At 40.5% G+C, this 15,232-nt stretch overlaps 1 protein-coding gene across 1 annotated transcript in view; it reads left to right on the forward strand.

Annotated features, from left to right (window-relative positions):
• The window catches only part of LOC109823523 (long chain base biosynthesis protein 2d-like), a 50,132-nt gene that overhangs the window by 18,388 nt on the left and 16,512 nt on the right, over nucleotides 1-15,232 (forward strand). The window contains exons 3-7 of the mRNA XM_020389804.1: nucleotides 6,426-6,514; nucleotides 6,824-6,969; nucleotides 7,532-7,656; nucleotides 7,870-7,963; nucleotides 8,344-8,507. Coding sequence (XP_020245393.1) covers nucleotides 6,426-6,514; nucleotides 6,824-6,969; nucleotides 7,532-7,656; nucleotides 7,870-7,963; nucleotides 8,344-8,507 — 618 coding nt within the window. The remainder of the gene's footprint in view (nucleotides 1-6,425; nucleotides 6,515-6,823; nucleotides 6,970-7,531; nucleotides 7,657-7,869; nucleotides 7,964-8,343; nucleotides 8,508-15,232) is intronic.

The following is a 15,232-nucleotide window of genomic DNA, read 5'->3' on the forward strand; positions in this document are numbered from 1 at the left end:
TTTTGGGTGTCTCAGCGAGAATGGAGCCACCCTTGGGTGTCTCGGCTCGGGCCGAGACACTTCGGGGTGTCTTAGCTTAGGCTGAGACAGTCCGTTTTGCGCGCTTGTCCATTTTCTTCGTAACTTCTTTATCCCAACTCTGATTTGAGTGATTTAAAGTGCGTTGGAAAGCTGACGAGGAGTTTTATAAGCTCTGATGATTAGATCATTGTGGATTAAGATGAGATAGGAGTGTCGTTTCGTCTTTTGTAAGCTTTGAGCTGCTCGTGGATACCTATAGGCAATTTTCGACGCCTACACTTCAGGCGAGCTCCAGTAGACGTCGCAGCTGCAGGCGAGCTCGTGACCTTCAGGCGAGCTCGAGTCAACGAGGTCTACGTGAGCTGTAGGCAAAGTTGACGACGAGCGCAGGCGAACTCCTCACAGGCTGTCGACAGCCTGTCGACAACTCAACTAGGGTTTCCCTATAAAAGGGAAACCCTGTGCCCTAGCCCCCTCTGCTTCTTCCCATTTTCTTTTTGACGACGGCTCTCTCTCTCTCCTCTCGCGATCTCTCTTTGCTCTCTTCTTTTCTCCAGCGTTCTCTCAAAGATTTGAGGGGAGGGGGATTTGATTATGAAGAGAATTGTTGATTGTGAGAGAGGAATTAAAAGAGGGGATTTAAGGAGAGGGATTATCACTGTATCTACAATGATAATTAGTATTTATTGAGAGATCTTAAGTTTGAGATTTGCTCTTGTATTATAATTTCTTGTTGATTAATAAGAAATTAATTGTGTAGCTCCCGAGAACGAAGACAAGTTTGTCGAACCTTGTATATCTTGGTGTACTTTTCTCTATACTCGTTTCTTACTATTTTAGGGATTTAGCATAGCCCGGGGTTATTTCCTAACAACTGGTATCAGAGCCTGAAACGATTTAGAGGAAGTCAGATTCAAGTGGGAGCAATGGCCGCAAATGAAGGAAAGGTGAGATGAGAGAAGTTTGATGGAAACGTTCGACGACGTTCCTGATCTGGTTCTCAGTGAGGAGATCCGACAGAGCGAGTCGGGTGAAAATACAACATCTTCAGTATTGCATACAAAGTTAAGAGGTAGAAATTTAACCAAAAGGAACAGACGAGACAAATCAAACTACAGAGGTAGATCAAAGGACAGGAGGTCCAAGTCAAGGAATCCAAGCAACAGCTCCAAGGCTATCGAGTGTTGGAATTATGGAAAGACTGGGCATTGTAAAAATCAGTGCAAGAGTGCACAGAAGGAGAAGGAGGTGAAGGCAAAGGTGAATTTCACTTCCACCTCAGGAGGAGACGACGCATTGATATGCTCTTTGGAGAGCAAGGAAGAGTCTTAGGTGTTAGAATCTGGAGCGTCATTCCATGCTACTTCTCAGAAAGAATTTTTCGAGAAGTATGTTCCCGAAAATCTTGGATATGTATACATTGGTGATGATCAACCGTGTGCTATTGTGGATAAAGGTGTAGTAAAAATAAAGTTAAACGCGTCAGTATGGGAGCTAAAGGATGTCAGATATATTCCCGACCTGAGGAAGAACTTAATATCCGTAGGCCAGTTGGCTGGCGAATGATACACTATGACCTTCCATGGAGATGATTGAAAGATCTTAAAGGACGTAATGGTGATTGCCCGAGGCAAGAAGACTAGTACTCTATATATGATAGCAGGTGCACGTTGTTTAATCTCAGTTGTAGTAGGCAATGAGACTTCAAAGTTATGGCACCAGAGACTCAGTCATATGAGCGAGAAGGGGATGAAAATCATGCACACAAAGGGAAAACTCCTAGGACTGCAGTCAGTGGAGATGGACATGTGTGAAAAATGCATACTTAGAAAGCAGAAGTGAGTCAGCTTTCAGACAAGTGGTAGAATCCTCAGGAAGGAGAAGCTAGAGCTCGTTCACTCAGATGTTTGGGGACAAACAACCACCGTGTCCATTGGTGGGAAACACTACTTCGTGACTTATCAATGATCACTCTTAGAAAGTGTGGGTCTACTTTCTGAAGCATAAGTCAGAAGTATTTGAGGCTTTCAGGAGATAAAAAACTATGGTCGAGAATGACACCAGTCTGAGAATAAAAAAACTCAGAACAGACAATGGTAGTGAGTATGAAGACACGAGATTCAAGAAGTTCTGCTATGAGCACAAGATCAGAATGGAGAGAACCGTGCTTGACACGCCTCAGCACAATGGTGTAGCTGAGAGGATGGATAGAACGTTGACAGAGAGAGCCAGAAGCATCCGTATACAGTTAGATCTACCGAAACAGTTCTGGGCAGAAGCTGTCAAGACAACAGCTTACTTGATCAACCAAGGTCCATCGGTTTCATTGGAGTACAGAATACTAGAGGAGGTAAAACTCTCACATCTTAAAGTTTTCGGTTGTGTAGCTTATATGCATATTAGTAATCAAGATAGGAATAAGCTTGATCCCAAGTCCAAGAAATGTATTTTCATTGGCTATGGTGAAGATGAGTTCGACTACCGTATTTAGGACAATGAAAATAAAAAGGTGATCAGGAGCAGAGATGTGATATTCAACAAGAAGGTGATGTACAAGGACATGCACAAGACAGATGACTCAGAGTATTCAACAAGAAGGTGATGTACAAGGACATGCACAAGACAGATGACTCAGAGAGCGAGTCAATATTTATAGATGCAGTGATGTACAAGGACATGCACAAGACAGATGACTCAGAGAGCGAGTCAATATTTATAGATGCAGATGATGTAACAAGTAACCTCTCGGAAGAACCCAATGTAGAAGGTCCTCAGCCAGAAGAGTCTGTTGGACAGAAGGGTGCGCAGGAGCCCAACGCACCAGCTCCGATATTGAGAAGATATTCTCGTCCTTCTGTGCCTAACAGCAGATACATGAATTATATATTACTGACAGATGGAGGGGAGCCTAAAATCTATGATGAAACTTGTCAGAGTGGAGATGCGAGCAAGTGGGAGCTTGTCATGAAAGAAGAGATGAAATCTCTGATCTCTAACCAGACATAGGAACTAGCTGAGTTGCCCATGGGGAAGAAGGCGCATTACAATAAGTGGGTGTATCGAGTAAAAAAGAAACATGATGGTTCCAGAAGATACAGAGCTCGGTAAATTGTCAAAGGATTTCAACAGAAGATCCAAGGAAGTAAGAATCCAGCAGATATGTTGACAAAGGCATTGATCTTTTAGAAACTGGAGTTGTGCGCAACTTCAGTTGGTATTCATGCATAGGTGATGAGGGCGGAACCACACAGGAGTAAATGCTTGTTGAGATAGCCTGCTGACGGCGGTTTGGTCTCCAAGTAGGAGATTGTTGGTTTGGGTGTAAACCAAACTTCAATTCAGGCGAGGTTGAATGACTTCAGGTGAGCTCCGGTCGATGTCACAGCTATAGGCGAGCTCGCGACCTTCATGCGAGCTCGAGTCGATGACGCAGACGAGGTCTCGACGCAGCTACAGGCGAGCTCGATGTTGAGGCGAGCTCGAGAACTTTCGAAGGCGAGCTCGAGGAGCTTAAGGCGAGGTACACGCGAGCTGTAGGCGAAGTCGACGACGAGCGTAGGCGAGCTCCTCACAGGCTGTTGACAGCTTGTCGACAACTCATCTAGGGTTTCCTATAAAAGGGAAACCCTATGCCCTAGCCCCCTATGCTTCTTCCCGTTCTCTTTTCGGCGGCGGATCTCTCTCTCCTCTCGCGATCTCTCTCTGCTCTCTTTTTTTCTGCAGCGTTCTCTCAAAGATTTGAGGGGAGGGGGATTTGATTAAGAAGTGAATTGTTGATTGTGAGGGAGGAATTAAAAGAGGGGATTTAAGGAGAGAAATTATCACTGTAGCTACAGTGATAATTAATATTTATTGAGAGATCTTAAGTTTGAGATCTGCTCTAGTATTGTAATTTATTGTTGATTAATAAGAAATTAATTGTGTGGCTCCCGAAGACGTAGGAAAGTTTGTCAAACCTTGTATATCTTGGTGTATTTTTCTCTATACTGCGTTTCTTGTTGTTTTAGGTGTTTAGCGTAGCTCGAGGTTATTTCCCAAGAAAGTAATCTTATATTCTTTGTATATATTTAATTCCTTCGATCATTGATTAGTCATGCAACTTTTTATTGGCATATTGAGGCGATATGGTTGAGCTCTTTTGTTGTTTTTTTTGGTCAATGAATTCAATTTTATTCATTTCCCAAATGTGAAAAAATTAGGTACATCAAATCATCCAGACCATAGTCTGAGAATCAACTAGTAAGAAGATTACAATTGCTCAATTTTCTCTTTTATGTATAAAGGAATTTTGTCATTCAAGAATCAACTAGTAAGAAGATTACAATTGCTCAATTTTCTCTTTTATGTATAAAGGAATTTTGTCATTCAAGACTTTTGAAATACAATTGCTCAATTTTCTCTTTTATGTATAAAGGAATTTTGTCATTCAAGACTTTTGAAAGAATGGAGAACTTAATATTGCGAAATAGGACTTCAGGAGCTCTAGTATTTTGCTGAAAGATCTGCTGGTTCCTCTCAATCCAAATCGCATACACTGTTGCAGACAAAGCTAGCCTCTTAAATTTCTTCATGAACCCATCTCCCTTTAGCCTGGTGCTGTACCAATCGATGATACTATCCCAACTACATGACCTCCATTTGTATTCCAGCCAGTTCATCATATTGTTCCACACCTCAACAGAATATTGACATTCAAATAGGAGATGTCGACATGTTTCGTTGCGCTGATTTGAACACAAGACACATATTTGTGTCCAGTATTCCCATATGACATAACCTGTCTTGTGTTAATAGCTTTGCGTGAATAGCTAGCCACAATATAAAGGAATGCTTGGGGTAGTTTCAACTATCCCAGACAGTATCTGACCAATGCACCTTTGGAGTATGCTGTGCAATTTCTTTGTAAATAGTGGATATTATGACTTTGCCCCCAGAACAGCATTTACTGATTGCATTTTGTAGATTACTAACATTCCCAAATTTACCAATGAGAATATCTATCACCTTTAGAAGTTGCTTCCACATCCATGAATTGCTCTCCCTCACTTGAACATGCCAGATTTTTAGCTTAAGCGGATTTACAATTTTTATTATTATCTTTCTCCGGTTTTGAAGTATGGTAACTGGGTCAAGGAATAATCAGTAAATAAGTTATCCATTCTGTTGCATTGAACTTAGGTTGTGTGTGGATGTACATTCAAAAGAAAATTTGTTGTGATTTTTACTGATATTTACCACACTAAAGTTCATGTTGACACACCTATCACAACCCGATACCAATTGTTACACACAAATCAATGTCCTATGCAAAGCGTTGCCTATCGAAGCATTATCAAATCTCCCAATTAGATATCCTCCTTCCTAGAGTAATCGATCAATCAATAACTTTGAGATCGAACTGAAGAGGAAGGCAAACCACTTTCAGAAAAGAAAGCAATTACACAGAATACAAGCATTTACGTGGTTCAACAATCGCCTATCTACGGGAGAGATTTGAGTTCTCTTTATATTAGAGATTACAAAGATACAATCTTTCTCGTATTCTTGAAAGAACTCACAAGAAACCTTCTTTCAATTTCACCAAAAAGATCTCTCAAGACCTTAGATTTCTCTTCTTAGTTTATCTCTAACTCTCTTTTAGACTTTTACAATATGCACTTTCCTTGGCTTCAATCATCAAACCCAAGACTTGGAAAACAGGGTTCAAAATCTTATACAATACCATATATGACTCCTAACCCGAATAGAATTCCAAAACAAACAAATCAGCCTGACTCGGTCTGACTGACCGGTTCGATAGACTGATGTGATTGGTTGGTATACCGCCAGAGGCACCCGACTGGTCCAACTGACCGGTGCACAACTATTGCCTCGCCATTTCACTGTGTTGCGCCTTGTTTCACCTCTTGTTTCGTTTCAGACTCTTTCGATGCCTCCCGGACTGAAATACAAGACTATTGCACAAAATTTCATTAGGAATCTTGACAGGAGTTTACACGTAACGATTATTCTTCAATTCTAATTGTCTAAGTGGACAGTTTCAAAGTAAGTAATGGATTTTTAATATAAACTTTGAAATTTACGATTTGCATATTAGAAGGCATACAAAAAGATGTTCCGCAGGTTAACTTTTTGAGAACTTATGAAATATATGGTTTTCATATGCAATAGCTTTAACGATAAAACATTGTCTCTCGGAGTAAGAAAAAGAAAAATAAATGGTTTGTTATTTGTAAAAGGTAAGAATATTTATTTGTTCTTGAGTGGGCTAATGTGAGCACGTCTTGGAGATTGAAGAGCTAATCGAGAATCATATCTATAATGTGTACAAGTTTTTCTAGGAGTATTTGCGATATAAACGTGCGTTTTCTGAACTATTCTGATGCAAAATTCTTTTTCTGCAGGATTGTGCTAACAGACCAATTTCAAGCGCACCAGATTCTTGGATTGATGTGGTTGAACGTTATAGCAACGACAATAACAAGACATTACAGTAAGTGCTAATAGGAAGTACCCCCAAATATTTCTTTAGCTCATCCTACCTAGTAATTGCGCCTTTAAGAAAATATATCACCTTTAATGTTTAGATCATGTATGCTAGTTTACTAGTCTTCCAAGATTAATGGTCTGTAAGAGCTAGAACATACAGTTTTACGAATGATTCAAGGGATGTAGATAGGATAAAAAATGTTGATACTTCCATTTGGTTGTTAACGACTGAGATTTTAGATGCTTCAAATATTATTATTTGTTTTAACTCAGACATGGAGAGCAGGAATCTAACTTGTTTTTATTACTGCAGCCGGACCTCAAATTCCACTAGATGCATCAACCTAGGATCATTCAACTACCTTGGTTTTGCTTCATCAGATGAATATTGTACACCTCGTGTTATTGAATCCTTGAAGAAATATTCTTCCAGCACCTGCAGTGCTCGTGTAGATGGAGGTATGAATGTTCTTTTTCCTCATGAATAGGCTAGTTAGCAATTAAATACATTGTTGTTCTCCTACTTTGCAGATATATACACTCACATGTTTTTTTGCAGCACTTATATACCTTAGAGTTTTTAATATTGCCACTTTGTTACTTTTTGTTATGCAAATGTGAGAATATTCTCCAATATTCTCATATGTTACCCACATGCTAATTTCAGAGCTTTTTGATGTTTGTTGAATTCACTGTTACACCTACCTGAATTCTACTTAAATCCACCTCAAATTTGTTTTAAAATACAACTGTAATATGTTTAACAGTAACAAATGAGGTTAAAAAGTTTTATAATTATCGTGGGAGTATCAAGAGGGAAGCAAATGCATTCTCACTTTTGCATACAAATGGTACTAACATACCAATTTTAAAAACTTTAGTCTATTTAAATAGTGCCAAAAACAAATGAGGGTAAATGAGTGCAAAGTAAGGTAAGCCATTTAATAATTAGCCTCATGAATATTATGAAAAAAAAGTTGATGATTTTGAATAAAAAATAATCCATTTTTTCTTCCATTAGGAACTACAAATCTGCACTACGAACTGGAGGAGTTGGTTGCTCGATTTGTAGGAAAGCCAGCTGCCATTATATTTGGTACGGGTTATGTTACGAACTCTGCCGTCATCCCTGTGCTCATTGGGAAGGTTTGTACTGAACAGTGTGAACTTCAAACTTTTTGAGTTTTTTTCCTGACTACTATGAATAGTTAACTTAATGCAGGAGATAGCTCTTAAGATAACTGAATAGAGAAATATGATTCATGCAGCCAACCCACAAATTTGGGATAAAGTGTTTGTTGTTATTGTTATTGTTCTCTAATAAGATTATTTCTTGTAATTTCTGATGACCATAAACAGGGAGGGTTGATAATTAGCGATTCTTTGAACCATAATTCAATTGTTAATGGTGCACGAGAATCAGGGGCAGTAGTACGTGTCTTCCAAAACAACAGTAAGTTCTGAATCTTTGGTGAGGATTAAGCTTTATATAATTTGAGCAAAAAAAATTTAAAAAAAAGCTTTATTTGTCTTAAGGGCCCTACCATTGCACCCAAACTTTGAAATTGAGACAAGGGTTGAAGAGTGATAATTTTATATACTTTAACATGACTCGCCATAAGTTGATTGTCCTTTTTATGGGCCGTAACCTGGTCGCACTCAACAATAACAATTTGTTTCTATATCCTCTTTAAATTCATGGTTGGTAGGAATGTAACCTAGGTTGCTCTTATATAATTTTATAGTGCCCGTTACTTCAATCAAAACTTCAAAGTTGTGATAAGGGTTGAGGGTCATAGTTTGTAGTCTAACAAACTGGATTTTTACATGTAGATCCGGCTCACTTGGAGCAGGTGCTAAGAGAGCAGATTGCTGCTGGACAACCTCGGACACATAGATCGTGGAAGAAAATACTAGTTATTATTGAGGGAATCTATAGCATGGAGGGGGCGTTTTGCAAACTTCCAGAGATCATATCTATTTGCAAGAAATATAAGGTTTGCTTTTATATAAAGGGTTAATTGTAGTATTGCACATAGGCCCCCTATAGTATTGTTCTTGTGAACTTACTACTCCCGTAGTTTCATTGCTGCAGATAGACCCCCCTGGGTTAAAATTTTGACTCTCTAACCCTTAGCTATATTCACTAATTTGATCAGGGGCAATATTAGTCAAAAATTCATAAATGGTAAAAGAGTCAGAAAAATTTAACCTAGAGGGTCTATCTGCAACAATGAAACTACAGAGGTAGTAATGCCAGACAGCTCAGGGAGTCTATCTGTAGCTACCTTATACACACGCATATGAGAAGGTTTCTTGTTTCCCTGGGTATAACCAACTTAATTATATGCTTTAGTTATATGCTGTAGAAAATGGCAGATTTATCGTTATTTTATTAATAAAGTAAGGGTGCTTTTTTGTCTTTAGTAAGAGAGGACAGCTCATGCAATTAAATAACTAATTTCATGAGGTATAAAATCAATTTCTCTTCTATAACTACCGCAATTAAAATCCTCTACTCCTTTTTTACGTTGTACTTTTATTTCCTATGATAATGAGAAAGATGCTTGATGAAAACCAAGGAAAAACATCCTCTACTTTAGATTCCTAGCTCGATTCTTCTTCAAAAGCTTATAGGAGAACTAATATTTTCCTTTTCTTATTCTAAAATGACCAACATAATTATAAGATAATTCCAACTTTGATTCTCTCCAACAAAAGAGTCATCTTTACTCTGCTTTAGACTTTTATTTAAAAAATAAATCTACTTCTAGATGATGAAGTACCTTGTGTCAATCCTTATTAGTGAGTAGCTATCTAAAGAAGGGCATGTGTTCTGATGAAGGATGACAATATTATCCTATTAATCATTGTTATAAATAGCGGTAAATAGCACTGCAATAGCAGCGCTAATAGCGTTAGCCGACCCTTTCGCATTGCTATAGCAGCGCTAATAGCGTTAGCCGCCCCTTTCGCATTGCTATCGCCTAATAGCGGTGACATATTGGGGAGTATGTGTTTTTCACTTGCAAAAGAGGCCAATAGCGCGCCATAGTAGTGAATAGTGGGTGATTGTAGGTGATTGCTTTTTGACTGCTATTTAAAAGTGTTTTTAGGTTTTTTTAAGTTACTCACCCGCACCTAGAAGACCTGATGTCTTAAGTTATTACCGATCATTGTTTTTTCTCTCATGAGTCTCCCTCTCGTGATCCAACTCTAAAAAAAACCCTAATTCCTCCAAAACGATCGTTGCCTCCCACCGCATCGCCGCCTCCCGCGACTTTCGACGTCTTCCTATCGTCTCCTACAGCCTCCGGCATCTCACTCAGCACCTCCTCTCATCGCCACAACACCTCCTCTCACTTTGAGCTCCTACTGCAGTCCTCTCACCGCTCTACTCATCTTCTTGAAGACAACGACTCTTTGAGCCCTCCTCCAGTTGTCTTCAGTATTATGTTATTGTTACATATCTATTTCATATTTAGGATCTCTTTAGATCATAAAATATACATTTTTGAATTTTCTAAAATTTTTATTAAATTTGAATATATATATATATATTATATATATATATATAATATATATATATATAATATATTATATAATATATTTAGATTGCGTATTTGACTATACGCTTTTTGCCGCTATAGCCCCAAATAATCTTAGCGGTTCCTCACCGCTACGCAATGCTATCCGCTATCAATAACCTTGCTAAAATTTTTGCCATAGCTTAGAACCGTAAGGATTGGGCTGATGGTTTCAAATGTGAGCCATAAGCTACTTGAGTTAGAGATCCTTGATAAAAGAGGAAGTATATTGAAATAGGTAAAAGAGATGATAATTTGGTCAATAACTCATGAGATTAGGGCATTAAATTTCAATGAGCTGTCATCTCCTTAATGACGTGTTTACCCTTGCTTTATTGGTAAAAGAGGGATGAATAAGTTCATTTTTCATAGAGCATAAAGGTAGCCATCCCCATATATTTATGTATGTGTATATCTGTGTGTGTAGGGTTACAATACACTTATGGTGTAACTAGCTTACATCTATTTCCACCATTGGATTTTATAAATTGTTAAAGATTAAATGACTTAAATATTTGGTGAGGACCACAGAGGAATATTAAGAAGCGTTCTTTATTGAGTTGTACATGAATAATGATGTTTGCTCCATGAGTTGGCAAAATATTTATGTTAAAAAATTAAGGATATGCCTATCACTTATGTTTCCTGATGGCGGTAAAGTAATTAGATTATTAAAAAAGTTATTAAACTTATTTTATGCACTTCTATATAGATGTACAAATTTGGAACTACTACTTTAAGCCCATGACCACTAATATTAGTTCAAGCCATAAAGCATCTCATGCCGCATGCTGACATAAAGAATCACATGTGCAACTCTAATTATATGATTGCTAATTAACAGGTTTAAGAATCTAAATAAAAATACTATGTCAACATAAAGGGCTAAAAAACAAATCTAATATGTTTCCAGATGATCTTGGGATGGTTTAATCTTGATCAATCTATAAAATCCAACGGTGGTAAAATGTGTGGTACTAGATAATTACACCCTAGGTATATTGTAACCCTATTTTATCGTGAGATATATTAATCGGCTCATTTAATTCATGATCGGTAGTGTACATCGTGTTCCGAACATCATCAAATGCACGTGGTGAAAATTTCACATAGTTTGGAGTCTTCTAGAATATAAACCAAACTAGTTTCATATGATGAGTTTTCAGACAACTTAATAGTTGTACGTTCATTTTGCACATAGTTGATATAATGATTAGAAATATGTAAACAATGGAATTTTCCTATACACAGATCATGATGAGTGCATATTGTGAACGAACGGAAGAGGGGGGCCTCACACCCACGTGCAGCGTGGGAAATTGATGAATGCAGACTTGTTTCGCGTGGGGGCCACACATGTGGTGTTGAGGAATTTTTTTCTTAGCTCGTGAGATAGCCTAGCAGGCCCACCCGATTAACTAGTATAACTTGAGCCGCCTATAAAATCACAGCTCTAGGGTTTCGGGAACCGTGCTAGGGAGGTTTTGTTTCTCTTGGGTTGCGGCTACAGAGAGCACAAGGAGCTTTGGTTTTATTTTTGTGTGCGGCTGCAGTTCGTGCAAAGAAGGAGTTTGTTTGTTTTGTTTCTTTGTGTTTAAGCAGCCCCTCTCTAGGGTTTTGTGCATCCTTTTGTAGAGAGTTTGAGAGGGATTTGAGAGAGTTTGTTTGAGGGTTTAGATAGTGAGTGATTGTAAACCCTAGTTGTATTCTCTCCCTCTATTAGTAGATCTCCCCCTTCCTTGCCCCGTGGACGTAGGCAATTTGCCGAACCACGTTAAAATTGGTTGTACTGCTTTTGTGTGATTTGTAATAGCTTTTAGGATCCCTCGACAGGTCAGTCCTAGAACTGATGAGAGGAAGAGCCGATATCTCACTTGGTTGAGATATCCGCTTCAGATTCTTGTCTCCTTGGTGAGACGGGAATTCTTATTGCGATCTGACTCTCTTGTTGTGCTGCCGAAGTGCTGCCGAAATTTCCGCTGCGCGCAACAAGTGGTATCAGAGCCCAGATTTCAGATCTAGGGTTTTTTGGTGGAGGAAGATTCTTGTGTGAAGCTTAGTTCTTGGAGTTCTCGGCTTCGGTGGAGATAGCATTAGGAGTTGCCGTTGGAGATTTCGCTTTCCTCGTGTGGATAGGAGATCTATTTGGAATCCGATCTAGGGTTCAGTTGGGTGGTTCCTAATTCTATCAAATTTGTTCTTTCTCTACAATTTGGAGTTAGTTCGCAATGGGAGAAGAAGGTGAAAGCAGCAAATCGATGGCGGGTACAATACAAGTTGGTTTTCAAAACACCAAAATTAGTGTGGTGAAATATGACGGAAAAATCAACTTTGGTTTGTGGATGAGCGACGTACAGGATGCGCTCAATGCTCAGAATTTGGAAGAGACCATCATGGTCCACGAGAGGCCACCTAAATATGAAGAGGCGGTATGGGAGAAAATGAATAGGAACGCTTGTGGGGTGATCAGGTCCTGTTTGGAACAGGAGCTGAAATATGATGTGATTGGGGTGACGTCTGCAATGAAGATGTGGGAAATTCTCAACAATAAGTACCTTACGAAGAGTGTTGAGAACCGATTGCACTTGCTGCGTAGGTTATTCAGATTCCAGATGTCCAGAGGCACCTCGCTTGCGGCTCATGTGAACAACTATACGAAGTTGTTGTCGGACTTGGCGAATGTTGATGAGAAGATATCGGATGAGTACAAGGCGATTATTTTGTTGGGCTCCTTACCGGATGAGGAGTATGATACCTTCGTGCTCACTTTGTTGAACGGGAGATCTTCTATCAGCTATAGTGAAGTGACTAACGCTTTGACGAACTACGATTTGAGGAGGAAGGATAAGGAGACTTCCCGCGCTAGTACTTCAGGAGAGGCCTTGTCGACAAGAGGTAGAAGCCCATATCCGAAAGGTGGTAACAGAGGGAGGTCAAAGTCTAGAGGCCGTCACCAACTAACAAAGAACCAATGTGCATTCTGCAAGGAGCAGGGACATTGGAAGAGAGACTGCCCGAAGCTCAAAGAGAAGGAGAATAGCAAGAAAAAGGGCCCGAAGGCCAATGAGGTGAACATTGCGAAAGGCGATGATTCCGATGATTCGTGCTTTTCTCTACTGATTACTCCGGAGGTGAACCATGTGGATGCATCAGATTGGATGCTTGATTCCGGCGCTACCTTTCATGTGACCCCTAGGCGAGACTGGTTTGCATCTTTTGAGAAAGTCGACGGGGGCGTTGTTGTCATGGGAAATGATCAATCCTGTGGCGTTTGTGGGATAGGTACCGTGCGGATTAGGATGCACGATGGAGTAGTCCGTGAGTTGAAGGAGGTGAGATTTGTTCCTCAACTGAAGAAAAATCTTATCTCAGTTGGAGCTTTGGAGGCGAAGGGATTCAAGGTGACTTTCGAAAACGCTGTAGCGAAGGTTACTAAGGGATCATTGGTGGTGATGAGGGGAGTCCGCAATCGGAATTTGTATTATCTGAAGGGAAGCACCGAGATTGGCCAGGTTGCTTCGGCTATTTCAGAAGCGGACATGAGCAGACTTTGGCACTATAGATTGGGGCACACAGGTGAAAAGTCACTGCAGACATTGTGCAAGCAGGGGCTATTGAAGGGAGCCAAGAGTGGGAAGATTGAGTTCTGTGAGCACTGTGTTCTTGGCAAGAAGACGAAGGTGAAGTTCGGGACTGCCATTCATCAGACGAGGGGCATCCTGGATTACGTGCACACAGACGTTTGGGGTCCCACCAAGACTGCATCACTTGGTGGTAGACATTGGTTCGTCACTTTTGTAGATGACTATTCTAGGCGTTGTTGGGTGTACACCATGACGAAGAAGAGTGAAGTCCTAGATTTGTTTGTGGAGTGGAAGAAGAGATTGGAACTGCAGACTGGGAGAAAGATCAAGACGTTGCGATCCGACAACGGTGGTGAGTATACTTCTGACCCCTTTCAGCAGCTATGTCGAGACGAGGGCATAGAGAGACACTTCACAGTTAGTCATACACCGCAGCAAAATGGGGTGGCAGAGAGGTTGAATCGGTCTTTACTGGAGAAGATCCGATGCTTATTGTCGCAGAGTGGTTTGGAGAAGATCTTTTGGGCTGAGGCACTTACATATGCGAGCCACCTCATTAATAGGCTGCCTTCATCTGCGATTGAGGGGAAAACCCCTATGGAGATGTGGTCGGGAAAGCCAGCACATGACTATGACCAGCTCAAGGTATTCGGGTGCCCTGCATATTATCATGTTAGAACTGATAAATTGGAACCTCGAGCTAGGAAGGCCATATTTGTAGGATTCAAGCGTGGTGTCAAGGGATACAAGCTTTGGGATCCAGTTGATAAAAAGATTGTTCTGAGTAGGGACGTCACATTTGATGAGGCTTCTATCTTGAAGCTTCCCAGCTCTCATCAGGTGGAGAGCGACCCGACGGAGGAGATATCGCAGGTGGTGGAGATCGATGCAGCTCCACATTGTCCAGATGGTACAGTATCCATGCAGGTGCCGACTGAGGTGACGCCAGGCGAGCACGACGATGACACGGAGGATACGAGTACAAATGTGCAGGATCAGGAACCGACGGCTCAGGTTCAGGATTCTATTGCGGCTAGGAGACAGAGGAGAAACATACAGATGCCAGCACGGTATGCCGACACAGTTGCGTATGCACTTCCGGTGGAGAGTATCGATGAGTTAGTGCCTACTACATTCAGAGAGGCCGAGCAGAGTTCGGAGGCTGATTCGTGGCAGGTGGCTATGCAGGAGGAGATGGAATCTCTTCATAAGAACGATACATGGGAGCTTGTTGAGCTTCCAAAGGGGCGGAAAGCAATTGGTTGCAAGTGGGTATACACGAAGAAGGAGGGCATTGAAGGCACTCCGTTGAGATTCAAGGCTAGGTTGGTTGCGAAGGGCTATGCACAGGAGGAAGGTATTGACTATAATGAGGTTTTCTCTCCGGTGGTGAAGCATTCTTCGATTCGGATTTTGCTAGCTTTGGTGGCACAGTATGGTTTGGAATTAGATCAGTTGGATGTGAAAACGGCATTTCTTCATGGTGATCTTGATGAAGAAATATATATGACTCAGCCATTGGGATTCCGAGCTGCAGGGAAAGAAAAATTA

This window comes from Asparagus officinalis, chromosome 9, assembly GCF_001876935.1.
Source record: "Asparagus officinalis chromosome 9, Aspof.V1, whole genome shotgun sequence".
Lineage (NCBI taxonomy): Eukaryota > Viridiplantae > Streptophyta > Magnoliopsida > Asparagales > Asparagaceae > Asparagus > Asparagus officinalis.